We start from the raw sequence: 18,049 nt of genomic DNA, 5'->3' as shown, positions 1-18,049 counted from the left end.
AGAAAGCACTTGTTATATTAGTTTTGTTGAGACACTTAAATTGATATTGTTTGACTGGTTTATAGCAAACAGGTGAAAGTTTGTACAATTTGCTAATAAACAATTACTAATGTGGGTTGAATAATGCTGACTGCAACTAAATATATCAGTTTAGGGATAAGATTACAAATTAATCTGTAATATGTATTTAATTCTGTTTATTTAAAGGTATTTTTGAATGCTAATGCCCCTGTTCTTCACCTTACCATGATGTCATGAATGCGTATGCATTAAAGAAGACCTTTAAGCACAGGGCAAATAGGGATAAAGCCCAAGTCCCATGAAAAGAACAGAAGTTGTAATAGAGACAAAGTGTCGGAAATAAGTGCCAAGTGCTTTGGTGTAATATAATCTTTTAACATTTTTATGCTTTGATATCCTTAAACTGAGAATTGAATAGCATGTACATAATGGCTATTCTGACTGGAGATTATATAAACAAATTGTAGTCTCTGCACATTACTGTGAAAATTGTAAACTAATTTTACCATCAACCAAGATAATGCTTGTTCATAATCAAAAGCAAATAAAAACAATATGCAAATTTATATCTGTACTATGTAGCTAATGTCTTCATACAGAGTTGGAATTTACTTTTACTGACAATAAATTGTCCTTGGTCTTCAGACATGACCAATAGACATGTACAAAGCAAGTAGGAAATGTGGTCTGTAGTACCTGGTGAACTGGTGCAGCGGATATGCAGAGGGTCATCCAGTTTGGAGACAGCATCCTGAATGATTACTTCTGCCTCAGCCACTGTACCTTGCAGCAGGGCAAACTGTTCCTCCAACAACTTCTTCTGTAGCTGCTCCTCACGGCTGAGCTGTAGAGACATGAATGCAGGCATTAATTGCTTAAACAATATTACTCTATAAGTACACAAACATGATTAAACACCTGGATACTCAGTAGTATGGTTCTGAAATGCATAATTGAAGTTATTATTATACTTATCATTTTGGGAGTAGGACTCCAAACTCCTCCTCTCAGCCCTATATATACCCCGCAAATTCACCTCATTTCTGCGTCGGACAAACTTGCTTTGTTTAGTTCAGGAGACGGATTTCGATTTGACTGCTTCACTACGTCAGCTCTGTCCTCTGCGCTGGGTCATTCCTGCTGATCCCCATATTCGGAGCCGTGTTCGGCCATTAACAAGCCCACTAAGCCTCCTGTTTTAAACTTGCTCCTACGTCCACCCTGTCTTCACCCACTTCTCATATTCATTTGTCCAACAGGGGTCCGACTTCATACGCATTCATAAGCCACCCTGACCTCCCCAAAGACTTCTGAGTTCACCTCCCCATTTCAGCCTTTACGGGCGTGGTCCGTACTAGCAAAAAGGTTAAAATCTTCATAGTATAGTAGTATCTGCAGGAATATGAATATTTCGCACTTTGACATTTCAAATCTATTTTACTGCTTGCTATAAGTTTTTCACTTATGTGAAACTAAACAGAATATCTAAATTATGTTATGCTGAGAGCTGTGACTATTAAATTGTGTCACATTACTGGTCTGGGTGGTGTGATTTTAAAATGTCTGTCAAGACTGTCAAGAAATAACATGGATATAAATGTCTATCCCTGCCCCACTGGGTGTGTCCCACTAACTCAAAATGGAAATAAACAAAAAGTAAAATAATCCACAAATATTTTAATCAACAAGACACAAATTTAAAAATAAACAAGATGAAATAAACTATACATTTTAGATTAGTTTATGTTAGCAAGAGATATAGCTACCTCCAGGAACATATGTAGGTATTATATAATTTTAAGAATTTAGTGAAAACTTTGGTAACCACAGATAAAATTACAAAAAGATGTTGATGGAATATTTTTATTTCCTTTCTGATTTTGTCTATATGTGTAAAACTCATTATATCTTATAACCAGAGAAAAAAAATGAAAGACACTCAAAGTTAATATAAAAAATAAGTTGTATAGCTAAATCAAGATTGTAGTCAACTATTTAGTTAGAGCACAAAAAAGTGAAATCAACAATTATGATTCTATCTTTTTCTGGAATTAATTATAAAAAAAAAAAGCACACAAATGGGCTACTAAAAGAGTGTTATGAAAGGGCATAGCTAAAACTTTACCTTATCAACTAGACTTTTGTGAGTTTATCAACTGGACTTTTGTGAGGTTAGTCTCACAACAGGGAAATATCACACTTAAAGGAACACTAAGTAAGATCTAGGAAAGTTTGCTCATTTGGTTTGACATTCCGTACTCTGAACAAGCTGGAGAAGGACTTGCCTAACAGCTAGGACACTGAGGTGAAACAACTGACAACATTCAATTTGGAACTTCAGTGTGGGACGTGGATTTCTCTGAGATTCATTATGTGACATCTTACATTGCTAGACCAGAGACATTTATCTAGCTACATACATTTGATTATAAATTTTGCAACAACAACAAAAAATGTTTAATATACATGAATATCCCAAGTTCTACAAGATATGCAGCATAACAAGAAAGTGCTTACACAGGCTGCAAATGTGCTTTTGGCATATCTAAAAATCCAACTGAACCAGTTCCTAAACCAGTTCTATAACTATTTCCAGAAGTGTGCCCTTCTGCCCGCTCATGCCTTAAGACTGAATTAGTGCACACACAGTTCCATGCCAAGCCTACCTTCTCTTTCAGTTTCCCCTGAAGTTCTCCAAGCTCCTTGCTGCTTCTCTCCCTTTCTTGTTGAAGAGAGGACTCCTTCAGCTGTGCTGTTTGTCTTAGGGAGGACAACTCAGCCTCTTTCTCACTTACACAGCGCAAAAGACGCTCCTTTTCAGCCTGCAGCGAGGTCATGGAGCTGTTCATTTGCTCACTGGCCTATAGCAAATGTGAGGAGAAAATGTGAACACACACATTAATAATGTTACTTAGTGATGGCCAGATGCACAGAGATAATGATATACACCTTCTCGGAAGTCTGTAGACTACTCTTAATTCGTTGGATCTCTGCCAGTTTTTCCTCATAATTTCGTCTCAATTTGTCCATCTCAAACTTTTGCTCCTCCAGCTGAAACGTAAAATGCATAAAGCACAAAATGTTGAGGTTTCACTAAACATTGAAAAGAGACAAACTGAAGGAATTAGCTTATTGGGCTATCACAGGGTGAGTGGGTTCATATTTATGTGCGTGTGAAAGACCTTCATGTCAGACTCCTGCTTGACCCTTTCAACATCAAAGGCCAACTGTTGCTTTGTTCTGGCCACTTCTTCTTGGGTCTGTTGAGTAGCAGAGAGCATCTTCACCGTGTCCGCACTCTGCAAGTTCAAGACAATGCTTTTTAGCTATATTTTTTCCCCTCTCCCTCTCTCCTTCTTATTTTTTTTCACACATACACTCACCTTCCTAAGAAGTTCTGCATGGTTGGCTACTAGCTCAGCATGTTTTTCCTTCAGCTTGTTATAGCGCAGCTCTGTAGCCTGGGCCCTCTCTGTAAAAAATTGAGTCCGTGTGAGTTTTCTTAAATGAATACAAATGGGAAGTGATAAGAAAAACATATTACATAATGATATTTGACATTTACACAATACACAACATAAAACACGTTTTTTTTGTGATAGGGTTGAAAAAAGGGTAATGAACCGTCAAAATGTCACATTTAAAAAAGATTACAAACAAAATGATTATTTATGTTAATGCTTACAAAGAAACACAGTGAAAATAAATAGCTAGAAATAAAACTATCTAAGAAATAAATGAACCGTACATAGTGGCATAAAAGGCCACTAACTTTTTACAATGCAGCTATGCAGTAACTACAACCTAGTTATATAAAGGGTCACTAAAGTAGGTCTAAAACTTTTATCATGCATATAATTCTTTGATATTCTACAAATACTGGCCATATTACCAATGCACTGAAAAAAATTGTCTTCATAAAATACAGTGCTTCCAGGCTGAGTGAGTCAGATTTTATTTGATATACTCTTTGGGCAAAATGTATACAAAATGTGAAAATATTACACTGATGTGCAAATTATTTAAACACTATATTTAAATCAATACGGTATAAAGACAACATTTCAAATGTTCAGACCGATAAGATTTGTTGTTGTTTTTTTTTTTTTTTTAAATATCTGCCAATTTAATTTGGTGCCAGCAACACAACAACACTGGTAATGTTGCATAATATAATGCTACAAAACAATAAATTAATTTATTTGGGAACAGGTCAGTTATGACTGGGTTTAAAAAGAGCATCTCAGAGAGGCAAAGTCTTTCAGGTGTAAAGCTGGGAATGGATTCATGAAATACCAGGTGTAGAAATAGTGAAACAATTTATAAAATGACATTTCTCACTGCATTAAAAACAGACACATTTCTGTAGTAGAAATTACTATAGGGGCTCCCAAAACCACTGTCTGTGAACATCATAAATGCAAGGAAGAAACCCTCTATAAACAGGACCTAGAAACACTGCCACCTTCTCGGGCGCAAGCTCATTTAAGATGGACTGAGGCAAATTGGAAAGTGTCCTGTGGCCTGACAGATCAAGATAAGAAATTATTTTTGGAAATAATGAATGCTGCATTCATCTTACTTGTTATAAGTTCACATTTTAAAAGCCAGCATCCTTGATGGTATGAGGGGGCATTGGTTCACATGGCATAGGTGGCATGCCCCATTGATACTGGACAATAAATACAGATTTTTTAGCAATATGCTGTTGTGCTGCATGCAAAAGCATTACTTTGTACTAAAAACTTAACTTTAAAAAACTAAACTAGTTTAAACCCACTAAAAACACATGACACATTATGAAATATATAATACTATTATGGGGACACCAATTGTTAAGTAGGTAAAATCCTGTGTAAAACAAGTACGGGAAAACCTTTCACTTAAAAAACTTCAACAATAGGTTTCCTCAGTTCCCAAATGTTTACAGACAGTTGTTAAAAGAAGTGATGGGACACAGTAGCAAACATGCCCCTATTCCAATGCTTTTGGAATGTGTTGATGGCATCACATAAAAAACAAACAAATGAATGAATAATTGCATAAACTGTATTTAAAATAAAACAAAAAACAGCAATATAAGTTAGTTAGTTTCAACAAATTAAAAGTGTGTACTATTGTCAATTATATATAAGGTTTACATGACCTGTAAATGATTGCATTCTATTTCATATATAGTTCACACAGCATCCCAACTTTTCTCAATATGGGGTTTGTATGTGAACAAATGGTCAAATCAAGTCAACTCAAGTGGATCTTCATGGTCATTTCAAATTGCTTTTGGAAGCATTGGACTTGGAAGAAATTCAGCCAAATAACATCACAGATCCACCATCATACTTTTCTTCATAAACATTATGCTAGTAGTGGAAAAGGGCATTTTTAAAATTTTTCTTTTAGCTATTGTTTGATTTAAGTTACGAAAACTATCCATCCATCCATTATCCACCGCTTATCCGGGTCCGGGTCGCGGGGGAAGCAGTCGGAGCAAAGAAACCCAGACCTCCCTACCCCCAGCCACCGACTCTAGCTCCTCCGGGGGTATACCGAGGCATTCCCAGGCCAGTCGAGACATATAGTCTCTCCAGCGTGTTCTTGGTCTGCCCCGGGGCCTCCTCCCCGTTGGACATGCCCGGAACACCTCTCCAGGAAGGCGTCCAGGAGGCATCCGAACCAGATGCCCGAACCACCTCAACTGGCTCCTCTCGACGTGGAGGAGCAGCGGCTCCTCTCCGAGTCTCTCCCGGATGTCCGATCTCCTAACCCTGTCTCTAAGGGAGAGTCCAGACATCCTGCGGAGAAAACTCATTTCAGCCGCTTGTACCCGCGATCTCGTTCTTTCGGTCACTACCCAAAGCTCGTGACCATAGGTGAGGGTCGGGACGTAGATTGAACGGTAAATCTAGAGCTTTGCTTTTCTGCTCAGCTCTCTCTTCACCACAACGGACCGGTACAGAGCCCGCATTACTGCTGACGCTGCACCGATCCACCTGTCAATCTCACGCTCCATCTTTCCCTCACTCGTGAACAAGACCCCGAGGTATTTAAACTCCTCCACTTGAGGCAGGATCTCACTTCCAACCTGGAGAGAGCACTCCACCCTTTTCCGGCTGAGCATCATTGACTCGGACTTGGAGGTGCTGATCCTCATCCCTACCGCTTCACACTCGGCTGCAAACTGGTCCAGCAAGAGCTGGAGGTCCCGGTTCGATGAAGCCAACAAGACCACATCATCTGCAAAAAGCAGACATGGAATCCTGAGACCACCAAACCGGACACCCTCCGCCACTTGGCTACGCCGAGAAATTCTGTCCATAAAAATTGTGAACAGAACCGGTGACAACGGGCAGCCCTGACGGAGTCCAACTTACTGCCAGCCATACGAACCAGACTCCTGCTCTGTTTGTACAGGGACTGGATAGCTCGTAACAAAGAGCCCAGTACCACATACTCCCTGAGCATCCCCCACAGAATACCCCGAGGGACACGGTCGAATGCTTTCTCCAGATCCACAAAACACATGTAGACTGGTTGAGCAAACTCCCATGCACCCTCCAGAATCCTAGCGAGGGTAAAGGGCTGGTCCTGTGTTCCACGACCGAGGCGGAATCCGCATTGTTCCTCCTGGATCCGAGGTTCAACTATCAGTCCGACTCTCTTCTCCAGTACCCCCGCATAGACCTTACCGGGGAGGCTGAGGAGTGTGATCCCCCTATAGTTGGAACACACCCTCCGATCCCCCTTTTTAAAAAGGGGAACCACCACCCCAGTCTGCCAGTCCAGAGGCACTGCCCCTGATGTCCACGCGATGTTGCAAAGACGTGTCAACCAGGACAGCCCCACAACATCCAGAGCCTTGAGGAACCCGGGGAGAACTTCATCCACCCCCGGGGCCCTACCGCCAAGGAGTTTCCCTACCACCTTGGTCACTTCAGCCCCAGTGATAGACGAGCCCCCCCGCGGGGCCCCCAAGCTCTGCTTCCTCTGCGGAAGACGTGCTGGTGGGATTGAGAAGATCCTCGAAGTATTCCTTTCACCGTCTGGTGACGTCCCCAGTTGAGGTCAACAGTTCTCCACCCCCACCGTATACAGTGTTGGTGGAAAACTGCTTTCCCCTCCTGAGTCGCCTGACGGTTTGCCAGAAACTTCTCGGAGCCAACCGAAAGTCATTTTCCATGAAAACAATTACGAAAACTAATTGCACATAATTACTGTACACTTGGTATTCCTCATAGTAACAAATGACTTTTAACTTTAAATGTGAATGTATGAATCAGAATATACATCAGTTAAAATTCATAAAAACTTCTTGTGCCAACAACTGATATGTAAATTTGCGTAATTAATTTATTTCATGAAACGATTTGTGTTATTTTTCCTTCAGTTATATTTAGTTAACCTTTTGATTCATAGGTAATAACTGCAAACTTAAGAAAGATTTTAACAGTCTGTTTTGTTTATATTTACCAGGGGTGCAAATACTTGTGGAGAGCAATATATTGTATTGCCCACCTGTACTTAAACATAATTTTCTGTATAATAACATAGATAAACATACTCTCTGCCTCCACAAATGTGGACTGTACGCTCTCATGTTCTGCATTACGGCGTCTTGTGGCCTCCAGCTCCATACGCAGTTGCTCGTTCTCCACCAGGGCACGCTGCTTCTGAACCCTCTGCTCTTCCAACTCTGCCTCTAAGCTGTTGATTTGAGACTTTAACTGAGTGATATAGTGCTGAGCCTAAAAAAGTATGAGAGAGGGAGGGAGAAAGAAAGAGAGAGTTTTGGCAATTATGCATTACAAAACAAAACCATTAAATACCATAATGCAGTGATTTAAAACAGTGGTATATGGTTCAAGTCCCATCACTACACAGTCACACATGGTACAACTAGCAGTGATATCCTTTGATGTCTGCTCCATTTCATGAAAAAATAAATCCACAAAAGATAGAATCTATAAGATGAAGAAATATAAAAGATATATAGGGGTACAAACAAGATAATAAAAATAAGCATATAATAAAACAGATACAAACAGAGGCAGTTATATATCTGCAGCCCTTGTGTAAGAATTGCATATCAGATCATTTGTGTGCAAGGCAATATGATGTGCAAAATGTCTAAATGTGCAAAGCAATGTGCCAATAAATAAATAAATAAAAGTTCCTTACAAATATTTACAGCCTAGAGAATAATCACAATTTATTACCCAGTAACATAGATAGCTGTCAGTGGTGTAACTGTGATCTATTGGACTTGACTGCTCAACAACGCAAATTACAAAACTGAGGTAAAATCTTTAATCTACACACATCACTGAATTTTATTTTAAAGTGTTAAAGTGTGTATGTTCAACTGTGAGGGTCTGGAAATAGTATTTGACTATTATGTGGCTTTGGAACCAGAACCTACTGTTAACAAACAACATTTATTGATGTAAGAACTGTCTTAATTATGATTTATTTATTTATTTATTCATGGAAAACTGGTGCATTTATCACATGTAAAACCTTGGAGTGTAAAAGTGCACTTATGATTTCTCCTACCTCAGCTTTGATCTTCTCAAGTTCAGCTCGTAGTAACTCAATTTCTTGCTTTAGACGTTCAATCTGCATGTCCCTGTGAAGCAGAAAAGCACATACCATTTTAAAACGAGAAACAAAAACAGCTAACCATGGTTTAACCAAAAAAATGGCATTAGTATTGTTGTGTACCTGTCATCAAATCCATTATTAGCTGGCCCAAACGCCTGATCAAATATGTCAACCTGCACAAAAAAGGGGGAAAAGTCCCACAGAACAATTTGAAGATTAAAGTTTAATTTGGATAGGCATGTTACTTATAAATATGCAGTACTGTGCAGACGTTTTAGGCACCAGAGATTATGAGATTTAAAAAGCTATTTATCTGCGTAGTAATTGTTTATTGCTTAAAAAAAAAACAAGCAACAAATAACACCCAACATTAGAATAAAACCAAATAACATTATTCCAGTAAGTGTAATATTCTGTATGTGAATGTGTTGGTTTAACGTTTTCCAAATCTCTCCTCGTGGCAGTCTGTATTATTTGGGGTTATCATCCAATACCTAGTTTTATGGAATATTGATTAATTATTAATGATTTTAAATAATGTTGATGTAACAAATTCATGCAATCAAGGAGAATCTGAACAAAATATTCTTCTTCACACCTAATACTTTATAGAAAAAATAAAATATTTATATAATAAAAAATATATATTTCTTACTTTCTATTATTTGATTGTACTTATCGTAGGTGCCTAAGACTTTTGCACAGTATTGTATGCACATACAGTACCAACAGGAACCAATATAAATTCATGGCTGAACATCAAATCAATCAAAGCCAAAGGTTTCAGTGAACTATAACAATTGTAGAGGGCACCTTCTGTTTCTTCAATAAGCTGTGTGACACCCATTTAAAAAAATGATTAATACATATATACAGAGCCTTGTCTCTTTAGTTTTGCAGGTCCACAGTGCCCACCTGTGGTTGGGAAGCCATGATGGGTGGAGGAGCTTCACTGACATCTATTAGTGGTTCAGGCTCATCCTCTTCCTGCTCCTCTGGCTCTTCCTGATCTGGGATGACAACCATTGGCTTCACATGCTCTGCTAGTGCAGAGGCCCGCAGGAAGTTTGGAGGGGACTGCAGGTTATAAATACGTTTAATATACAACTTATATCTCAAAATGTCTTGAAATTCCAATGAGGAAATCAAATGTTTAAAACATGTCTTATTGTTCCTAAAATTTTTGATTTATTATATAAAGCATCTAAAACATTTGTGTGTAGCATATATTTGATTCTCTGTTACACAAATGGTTGTATTAAATTTTTAACATAAATTATTTAAAAACATAAATATAAAAACACATTAGCCAAATTTTTCTGCATTATTTCCTTACATCAGGTAGCCTTGGGATCTGGATAAGCCTTTTGAAGAACAACATATCTCTTGCTTTATTAAAAAATGTCTTGAGACTAGAGAAAAAAAAAGGAGGTTACAACATTTCAAACATCAGATTAATGACCTATTAAAATATTCAGAATTTGAAGGCATAATGAAAGATTTCATTCCATAAATAAAGTAATCTTTTAAAAGTACATCATTTAAATGATGTAGAAACAGGTCAAACCACAAAAATGGAAAATACAGGGGTGAGGGGCAAACAAAAATCAAGGAAAGTCTTTTAATAATAAATGATGAAAATAATAAATAAATAAATATCTTGCTGTTTTTTGTACAACAATTGCATGACTCCTATGACTTATGGGTAAAAAAAACCCTTTTAGGATATTTCGAAATTAATTTCTATTCCATTTTCTGACAAGTATGATAAGACCACATAATCAAAGAATTGCTTATTTGGGGCTGTACAGTATTCCACTTGCCTATGAAACTGATCATGGAAGCGTTCACGATGACCCTGCAGTGTATCCGCTGGTAAACCTATATATACACAACACTTCATTTAGTAATGCCAGAAATAACACCAAGCAGAAAAATGGCATTATCATTAACATAGCTGGAAGAGTACAAAGAGACTCACAGGCATGTAACTTGAAGAGCAGCTTGACGGTATAGTGATACAAGTGACTACAGTCCTGAATGACCTGGATAAGTGGAGCTAGTTTACACTGGCCTGCAGTCAAGGTTGAGATGGCAATGGAGGTATTGAGCTGTCGTAAGACTGTGGAGAAAAGAAAAAAAAAGGCAGAAACACACAGAGAACACAAAGTACATCACTTAAAATTCTACAACCTTTGTGATGGATTTACATTTACATTACTTAGCTACACTCTTATCCAGGGCAACTTACAAAAGTGGTGGGTTATTCTCAGTGCTAAATTGACCCTGATGGGTTGGTAATGTATTAGTGTGTATTGTGCTAGTTGTTTACATAATTCAGTTAATATGTAGTGGCTTAACATCATATTCATTATGACTTTTATAATTAAAAAATAAATAAAAAATTTCAGACTGTTCAAGTCTACAACAAAATGAGTAGTAAGCAAGAGATCAAGACAGAGGCTGCAACAATATGAAACTCTTGTAGTCACAAGAAACAAGTCAATAGGGTGACCAGTGTAAGAATTTTTCTTAATGAATGCATGATATATCTTTTTATTTTAAATATTATATGTAATGGATACTAATAAATCATCAATGTCCAGCTAAAAAACACGCATCTCCAAAACTGTAACTTTAAAGGAGATGGGAAAACAAAATTGTAAAAGTGAAAGAAAAAAAAATGTAATTCTAGAGCATTTCTGTTGGTCTATTCATCATTAATTGTCACACAATGTTAAGGACAATTGTTTTGTTTAAATAATGTAGTAAAATAAATAATATATAACATTAAATAATATACAGTCTAAAATATGATTTAGCCTACTTATATATTTAACCCTATGCTTCATTTCCAGATTTCTGGAAAAGTTAGCCTTGGTTCCCAGGAGAGTATAATAGTAAAGGGCAGATTTTTTTTTTGTTTAAATGTGTGGATAATATTCAAAGACAGAAAAATAAGTTTTGTTTCAAATGACTTCCATTGTAAGTGCTGCAATTTCCCAATCAAATGTACCAAAGGCTGAGACAAGACCAAAACTATTGATTACCATTCTCAAGAAAGACCACATTTGAGTACTACAACATTGTACATTTTGAATGGCAAAAAAATCATGTCATTGTTCAGCTGTATTTACAGGCCATGATTAATTAAAATCACAGTTTACTGGCAAAATACTACAAGGACAAAATGCTGAAGTAATTTGTCCTTGTAGTATTTTGGGGTGGTTTCCCAGACAGGGATTAAGCATAGTCTTGACTATAGCCTCCTTTCAATGGAAAAATCACAATTCAAAATGTTGTGTAGTCCAGGGCTGGGCTTAATTCCTGTCTGGGGAAAACTACCCATATAAGTTTAATATAGTTTTTGCATATGTTTTCTATAAATATAATCAGAGGAACAATCAGCTTTTGAACTAAAACAGGATCTATCTGGTTACACTAGAAAAGACAGACTTATTACAAGTCTGGAATGTATGAAGAACTTCCTGTTCAACATACTTTAAGGACTGACGTTTAAGACATGATGTAAAGGTATACTCACCAGCCTCTGCAAGCCGAAGCTCAACATCCATGTAATCAAACACCTCAACTGTCAACTGGAACCTAAGAAAGGGAAACCAAGTTAAAAGCAGCTTAGGTAATATTTGGTAAAAAAGTTGTATAAATGATCTTGTCATGTGGTTAGTTACAGACAAGTGTAACTGGTTGGTCAAGACTACAGTTCGTTGGGCTGTCTAATAGGTGTATGAATGGTAAGAATTCGTTCAAAGACGATTCAGATTCCAAAACAATATTTTAATAACTCATTAAGCTGTAGCAGAAGTGTCAATTAGCTGACCTTTAAGTTTAACAACAAGTTTAAGTCAAACACAGAACTCCATATACTGGTGTTTATATAATATAATATAAACTGACAGGTTACAGGTTTTGACTGTTAACAAATGTGTTGTTCTCATTTTGACCACTTCCACAACATTGCAAAATCTGTTTAAGCAATGAACAACATAAAAATAGTTGAGTGAATTTTAGGTCTAGGTGGAAAAATATGAGTTTATGGAATTAGTGAATTAAGGCAAGCAGTGATGTTGGGACTGTCATTGTGCTGTTACCACCTCACTCAGGTTTTAGCCAGTAGAGAGTAGGGGATTTGATACTTCAATGAGTCCACAGATGCATGCTAAATTCTGTCACTTGCTCTTTTTTGCCACAGTGTTAAAAATAATAAATAAAAAAATCCCAGCAGGTGAACACATAAATAACTACATTTGTTTGTAAATGTGCTAATATAGACAGGTGTTTATATTATTATTATGTTTATAATTTGTATATTATACTCATTCATTACAAACAGACTGATATATTTTAAGTATTTATTTCTTTTAATTTGATGATTATAACTGACAACTAATGAAAACCCAAATGCAGTGTCTCAGAAAATAGAATATTGTGAAAATTTTCAATATTGAAGACACCTGGTGCCACACTCTAATCAGCTAATTAACTCAAAACACCTGCAAAAGCCTTTAAATGGTCTCACATTCTAGTTCTGTAGGCTACACCATCATGGGGAAGACTGCTGACTTGACAGTTGGTCTCAACTTGTCCTGATTTTTATGAGTAAAAACATCTAAAGCATTTTTTTCATGACATCCTATTGCTACTTCCAATGGCAGGGGTAATTTTAAGTCCATGATAGCACCATTAATGCTGAGGGGCACATATGCTTTTTGGAGCAGCATATTTTGCCATCATTTTAAATATTAATCCCTTTTTCTCGTTTGACCCGTACTGCTATTTGACTTACAAACTAATATGACTTGCCTGTCTAGTTGCCTTTGTAACTGCTTAATAATTTAGCAATTTTAATGTCTGTTTCATTTGGCTTTTCTATTATTTTTTCTAGTCCCAGAAGTGGAGGGACATCATGTGATGCCAGACTAGCATATTTAATTCTCCCTCCACAAACATTGTATAGGACAATACAACGGCATGTCAGTAAATGAGGTATACAAAAAAAACCCATACACATTATTAATGTCTGTTCCTGCAGTGCGCTCCAGGGCTTCGTCTGTGATTTCCAGGCTGGGTCGGATTTCAGGATGCTACAAAAGACAACAGAACAAGAATCTGATGTCTCTTGAACTTCTATCAATATGCCAGATCATTCACTTTGAAATAAATATTTCAAATGAACCCACTGGTTCCAAGTTACCTTAATCTAATGCTCTTACCTTGGTATGGAATTCCATTTTGTAGCAAAGGAGCTTGGAGTATAGAGCTACAAGCTGACCATATCCATATCTGTCCCTGACGTTGCCCTAGAGACAATACTGAACAATCACCAATATGTTCCACTGACAGGTTACTTTATAAGAAGAGACACGTCTTAAATGATGATTTCAATAATACTTAATTCTTTAACTTACCCATAGTATTCCATTCTCAGAAATGTCACTGTAATGTCTCATACAGTCCTGTAGGCTCTGTTGAAGAATTTAAGAAGCAACATAGTTTTTAACTGAATCTCTGAACATAATTTTTAGACTATGTTCTGGAATATTCAACATTTTGGATTGTATTCACACACTCATTAGGAAAATAATGTAGTAATAAGTTATACTAGTTACAACAGCTATTTTTAGATTTTAACTAAAACAACAGTTTATGAGAAGCATTATAGCTGCATCCCTGGAGGTATCAGACATTACAATGATTTATCTAGTCCTCTGAAGGGATGCAGCCTTGCAGACATTTATTGTAATACAATACATTTATTATTATTTTTAAATAGCTCATTAATTAATACCCCATTGAAATAACAATGTTATTATTAAGTGGCACAGAAAAATATTCTGGTGACAAATTTTTTAAATGACTTTTTCTGGAAAGGACTTTAATTAGGCAAATCCATATTTTCCTATATGATGTCAAGTCTGACAAAGAATCAGAGTTAGTTATACATTTATATCACCCCTACTGATGTTGGGTTGTTTCCGTTGCCACACACACGCAGGTTATGAATTATGAATTATGAACCCACAGTCAATTGGTCACCCTGCATAATTTCTCTGCTCCATTTCATCCCATTCCTCAGTGATCAGGGCCCTCACAGGACCACCAAAAAGCAGGCATTATATGGGTGGGTTATCATACTCAGCGCTGAAGTGGCACTGATGTGGTAGTGTGTTATTGGTATAGTAAGAGAGCCTGCATTCCACTGTCTCTATATATTTGTGTATATTCTTGCAAACTGAGTGTATATTTTATGTTAATTTAATATACTTCTGGTTATTTAGTATGCATATTAGGGCTACCCTGCTGTAGAGTGATTACCTGTGCCACACCACAAGCATTTCAATGTATAAAGGTCCTGAGCATCTTGTGCAAATGACAGAAACTTGAACTATTTCATGCTGCACTGGCATGAGTGGGTCAGACACAGCAGTGCTGCTGGAGTTTTTAAACCCCACAGTGTAACTGCTGGACAGAGACTAGTTCACCGCCAAAATCATCATATAGGCAGAATCCTTTGACCCCGGCTAAAGAACTAGAGGATGATTTAAAAAAAAAAGCTGTGTAAAAACAGGTGAGCTACTGTCTCTGGCTTTACATCTACAAGGTGGAACAACAATGTATGTGTATTTAATAAAGTTTCCAGTGAATGCCCACAGTGTTTAAAAACTCCATCAGCACTGCTGTGTCTGAAAAACTAGTAGCAGCACAACACACAAGACACCAGCGCGTGCCCCTTCGGTGATGAAGTATTCACCTCCCAAATAATACCTGCTCTCTGGTGGTCCTGTGGAGGTTCTAACCACTGAAGAACAGGATGTAAAGTTGGTTAAAGACACACAGAGCAACAGACAAATTACAGTTTGTACAGTGCTGTAAAGCATCTGCCCCTTCCCAATTTCTTCTATTTTCGCATATGTAATCACCATTATATAAACAAGTAAATAACACTAATAGAAGACAACACCAGTTTAAAAAAAAAAAAAGTTGTAAAGATGTATTCAGAACTTATACTCTCAGAAAAAGAAGTACTTTAGAGGTATATTATTGGTCATTCAAGTTAGAATTAAGTTAAATTTAAAAAAGGTACAGCAGTGGATTTTTAAAAATTCTGCTAAACTGAAGGTGCGTCAACTGCACGTTTCAAGTCTGGCCACTGCATCTCAATAGGATCCAAGTCAGGATTTTGACTCTTTAAAGGAACACCTAAAGTGGGTTCCTTTTGAAACTGATTCAGACCATTGTCTTGCTGCATCGTCAAACTGTGCTTGAGCTTTATGTCATGAGTTGATGGGCTGAACATCTCCTTCAGGATTTTCTGATAGAGAGCAGTATTCATACTCCAATCAGTAAGAAACAAATAATCCAGGTCCTTCAGAGGCAAAGCAGCCCCAGACTATCACACAACCATGACCAGTTTATAATTTGTTTTTTTTTTTTACATGTGTTATGTATACATTTAGGCAAGTTTGATGATCTGGAACATTCAAGAGTGACAAATATGCAAAATGTGTCTACATAATTACTGTATGTCAATTGAAATGCAGGAAATACTTACATTAGGGTGGCCATCACGGAGGATCTTATGTATAACAAGGCAAAATTTCCAACTAAGAATAGCACTGCTGGGTAGGGGCAGGCCAATAGCGTAGGACCAGAATGTGTATGCCCCTTTTTCCCTGTGGGTTCCCAGGATAATTCCTGAAGTCATAGTCAGGAAGCATATCAAATTGCAATATAGAAGAATTTTTTTTAAAAAAAAGGGGTGAGGGGGTTGATAAGTACAGTTCTAAATGAAACAACAATGAAAACAGTTAAAAGGATACTTCGAGCATGCTTCTCCTTTACTGGTGTTTCACTGGAGTTAATAGCTTTACTGATGCTGCTGAGCTGAAAGGGGGAGAATATATAAATTAATGTAACAGAATAACACACTGTATACAAAACGGCATGCTGCATTTTAGTATAAAATATTAATACCCACCCCCCCACAAAAAAAACAAAAAACAAAACACATATTCCCATGTTTAGGGAAAACACACACACACACACACACACAGAGGTTGTGGGTTCGATTCCCGCTCCAGGTGACTGTCTGTGAGGAATTGGAGTGTTCTCCCCGTGTCCGTGTGGGTTTCCTCCGGGTGCTCCGGTTTCCTCCCACAGTCCAAAAACACACGTTGGTAGGTGGATCTGCGACTCAAAATTGTCCGTAGATGTGTGTGTGTGCCTGCGTTGCCCTGTGAAGGACTGGCGCCCCCTCCAGGGTGTGTTCCTGCCTTGCGCCCAATGATTCCAGGTAGGCTATGGCCCACCGCGACCCTGAATTGGATAAGCGGTTACAGATAATGGATGGAGACTGAAACCAAAAGCAGATTAATTTCAGAGACTTTGCATAGATTAAGTTACTGTCCATCACTTTGAAGAATAATGAAGATTTCAGAGCTGTTAATTACAGATTAGGATTTTAATACTTTAATCTGAATTTGGTTATTCATTTTAAATGACATATATTTTAAAATTATTGATGTTTTCATGTTTACATTTACGTTATCAGCCTTTTTTGACAAATTGGGTGCAAAAAAATAAAGATGCCCACTGTAATGGAAAATGTGTATCTTTAACCCTATATCAATTAATCTAAAGTAAATAAAAAATATACCTGTATAAATAAGTTGTTTGGTTGTCTTTGACGTGGAATGTGTCAGTGTATCCATCAAGCAAGAGCTTGCACAATTTGATTTTTTTGTAGCATTTCTTTCATAAATGAACTGTGATTCTGAAAGCTACTGCAATTTTCTGCTCAGTTTTTTGTCAAATAAAACAACTATCCTCCTTAATCACAACAGCCACTGAGGTATTAACACTTGTCAGTGGTTTTAGACAGGAGTGCATTATCCAGTCAACATTCTGAACAAATGATTGTTTTTGATTTTGTTCATGATTTACATAAAGCAGAGCAATTTTTTTACACTATTTAAAATTCTTACCACACACACACACACACATATATATATATATATATATTCATTCATTCATTCATTCATTATCTGTAACCGCTTATCCAATTTAGGGTCGCGGTGGGTCCAGAGCCTACCTGGAATCATTTGGCGCAAGGCAGGAATACACCCTGGAGGGGGCGCCAGTCCTTCACAGGGCAACACAGACACACACACACATTCACTCACACACTCACACCTACAGACACTTTTTGAGTCGCCAATCCACCTACCAACGTGTGTTTTTGGACTGTGGGAGGAAACCGGAGCACCTGGAGGAAACAAACGTGGACACGGGGAGAACACACCAACTCCTCACAGACAGTCACCCGGAGCGGGAATCGAACCCACAACCTCCAGGCCCCTGGAGCTGTGTGACACTACCTGCTGCGCCACCGTGCCGCCCCCTTGATATA

At 37.5% G+C, this 18,049-nt stretch overlaps 1 protein-coding gene across 1 annotated transcript in view; it reads right to left on the bottom strand.

Moving 5' to 3' along the window:
• LOC136677029 (huntingtin-interacting protein 1-related protein-like) overlaps positions 1-18,049 on the bottom strand; it is a 47,752-nt gene that overhangs the window by 12,864 nt on the left and 16,839 nt on the right. The window contains exons 2-19 of the mRNA XM_066654380.1: positions 16,461-16,524; positions 16,193-16,335; positions 14,049-14,105; positions 13,854-13,940; positions 13,648-13,724; positions 12,164-12,225; positions 10,601-10,741; positions 10,443-10,500; positions 9,956-10,031; positions 9,535-9,696; positions 8,740-8,792; positions 8,572-8,644; positions 7,580-7,763; positions 3,405-3,493; positions 3,204-3,320; positions 2,971-3,072; positions 2,688-2,882; positions 718-865 (exon numbers count right to left, since the gene is read on the bottom strand). Coding sequence (XP_066510477.1) covers positions 718-865; positions 2,688-2,882; positions 2,971-3,072; positions 3,204-3,320; positions 3,405-3,493; positions 7,580-7,763; positions 8,572-8,644; positions 8,740-8,792; positions 9,535-9,696; positions 9,956-10,031; positions 10,443-10,500; positions 10,601-10,741; positions 12,164-12,225; positions 13,648-13,724; positions 13,854-13,940; positions 14,049-14,105; positions 16,193-16,335; positions 16,461-16,524 — 1,888 coding nt within the window. The remainder of the gene's footprint in view (positions 1-717; positions 866-2,687; positions 2,883-2,970; positions 3,073-3,203; positions 3,321-3,404; positions 3,494-7,579; positions 7,764-8,571; positions 8,645-8,739; positions 8,793-9,534; positions 9,697-9,955; positions 10,032-10,442; positions 10,501-10,600; positions 10,742-12,163; positions 12,226-13,647; positions 13,725-13,853; positions 13,941-14,048; positions 14,106-16,192; positions 16,336-16,460; positions 16,525-18,049) is intronic.

This window comes from Hoplias malabaricus, chromosome X2 (genome assembly GCF_029633855.1).
Source record: "Hoplias malabaricus isolate fHopMal1 chromosome X2, fHopMal1.hap1, whole genome shotgun sequence".
NCBI classification, from domain to species: domain Eukaryota; kingdom Metazoa; phylum Chordata; class Actinopteri; order Characiformes; family Erythrinidae; genus Hoplias; species Hoplias malabaricus.
This window is presented reverse-complemented; position numbering and strand designations above follow the sequence as displayed.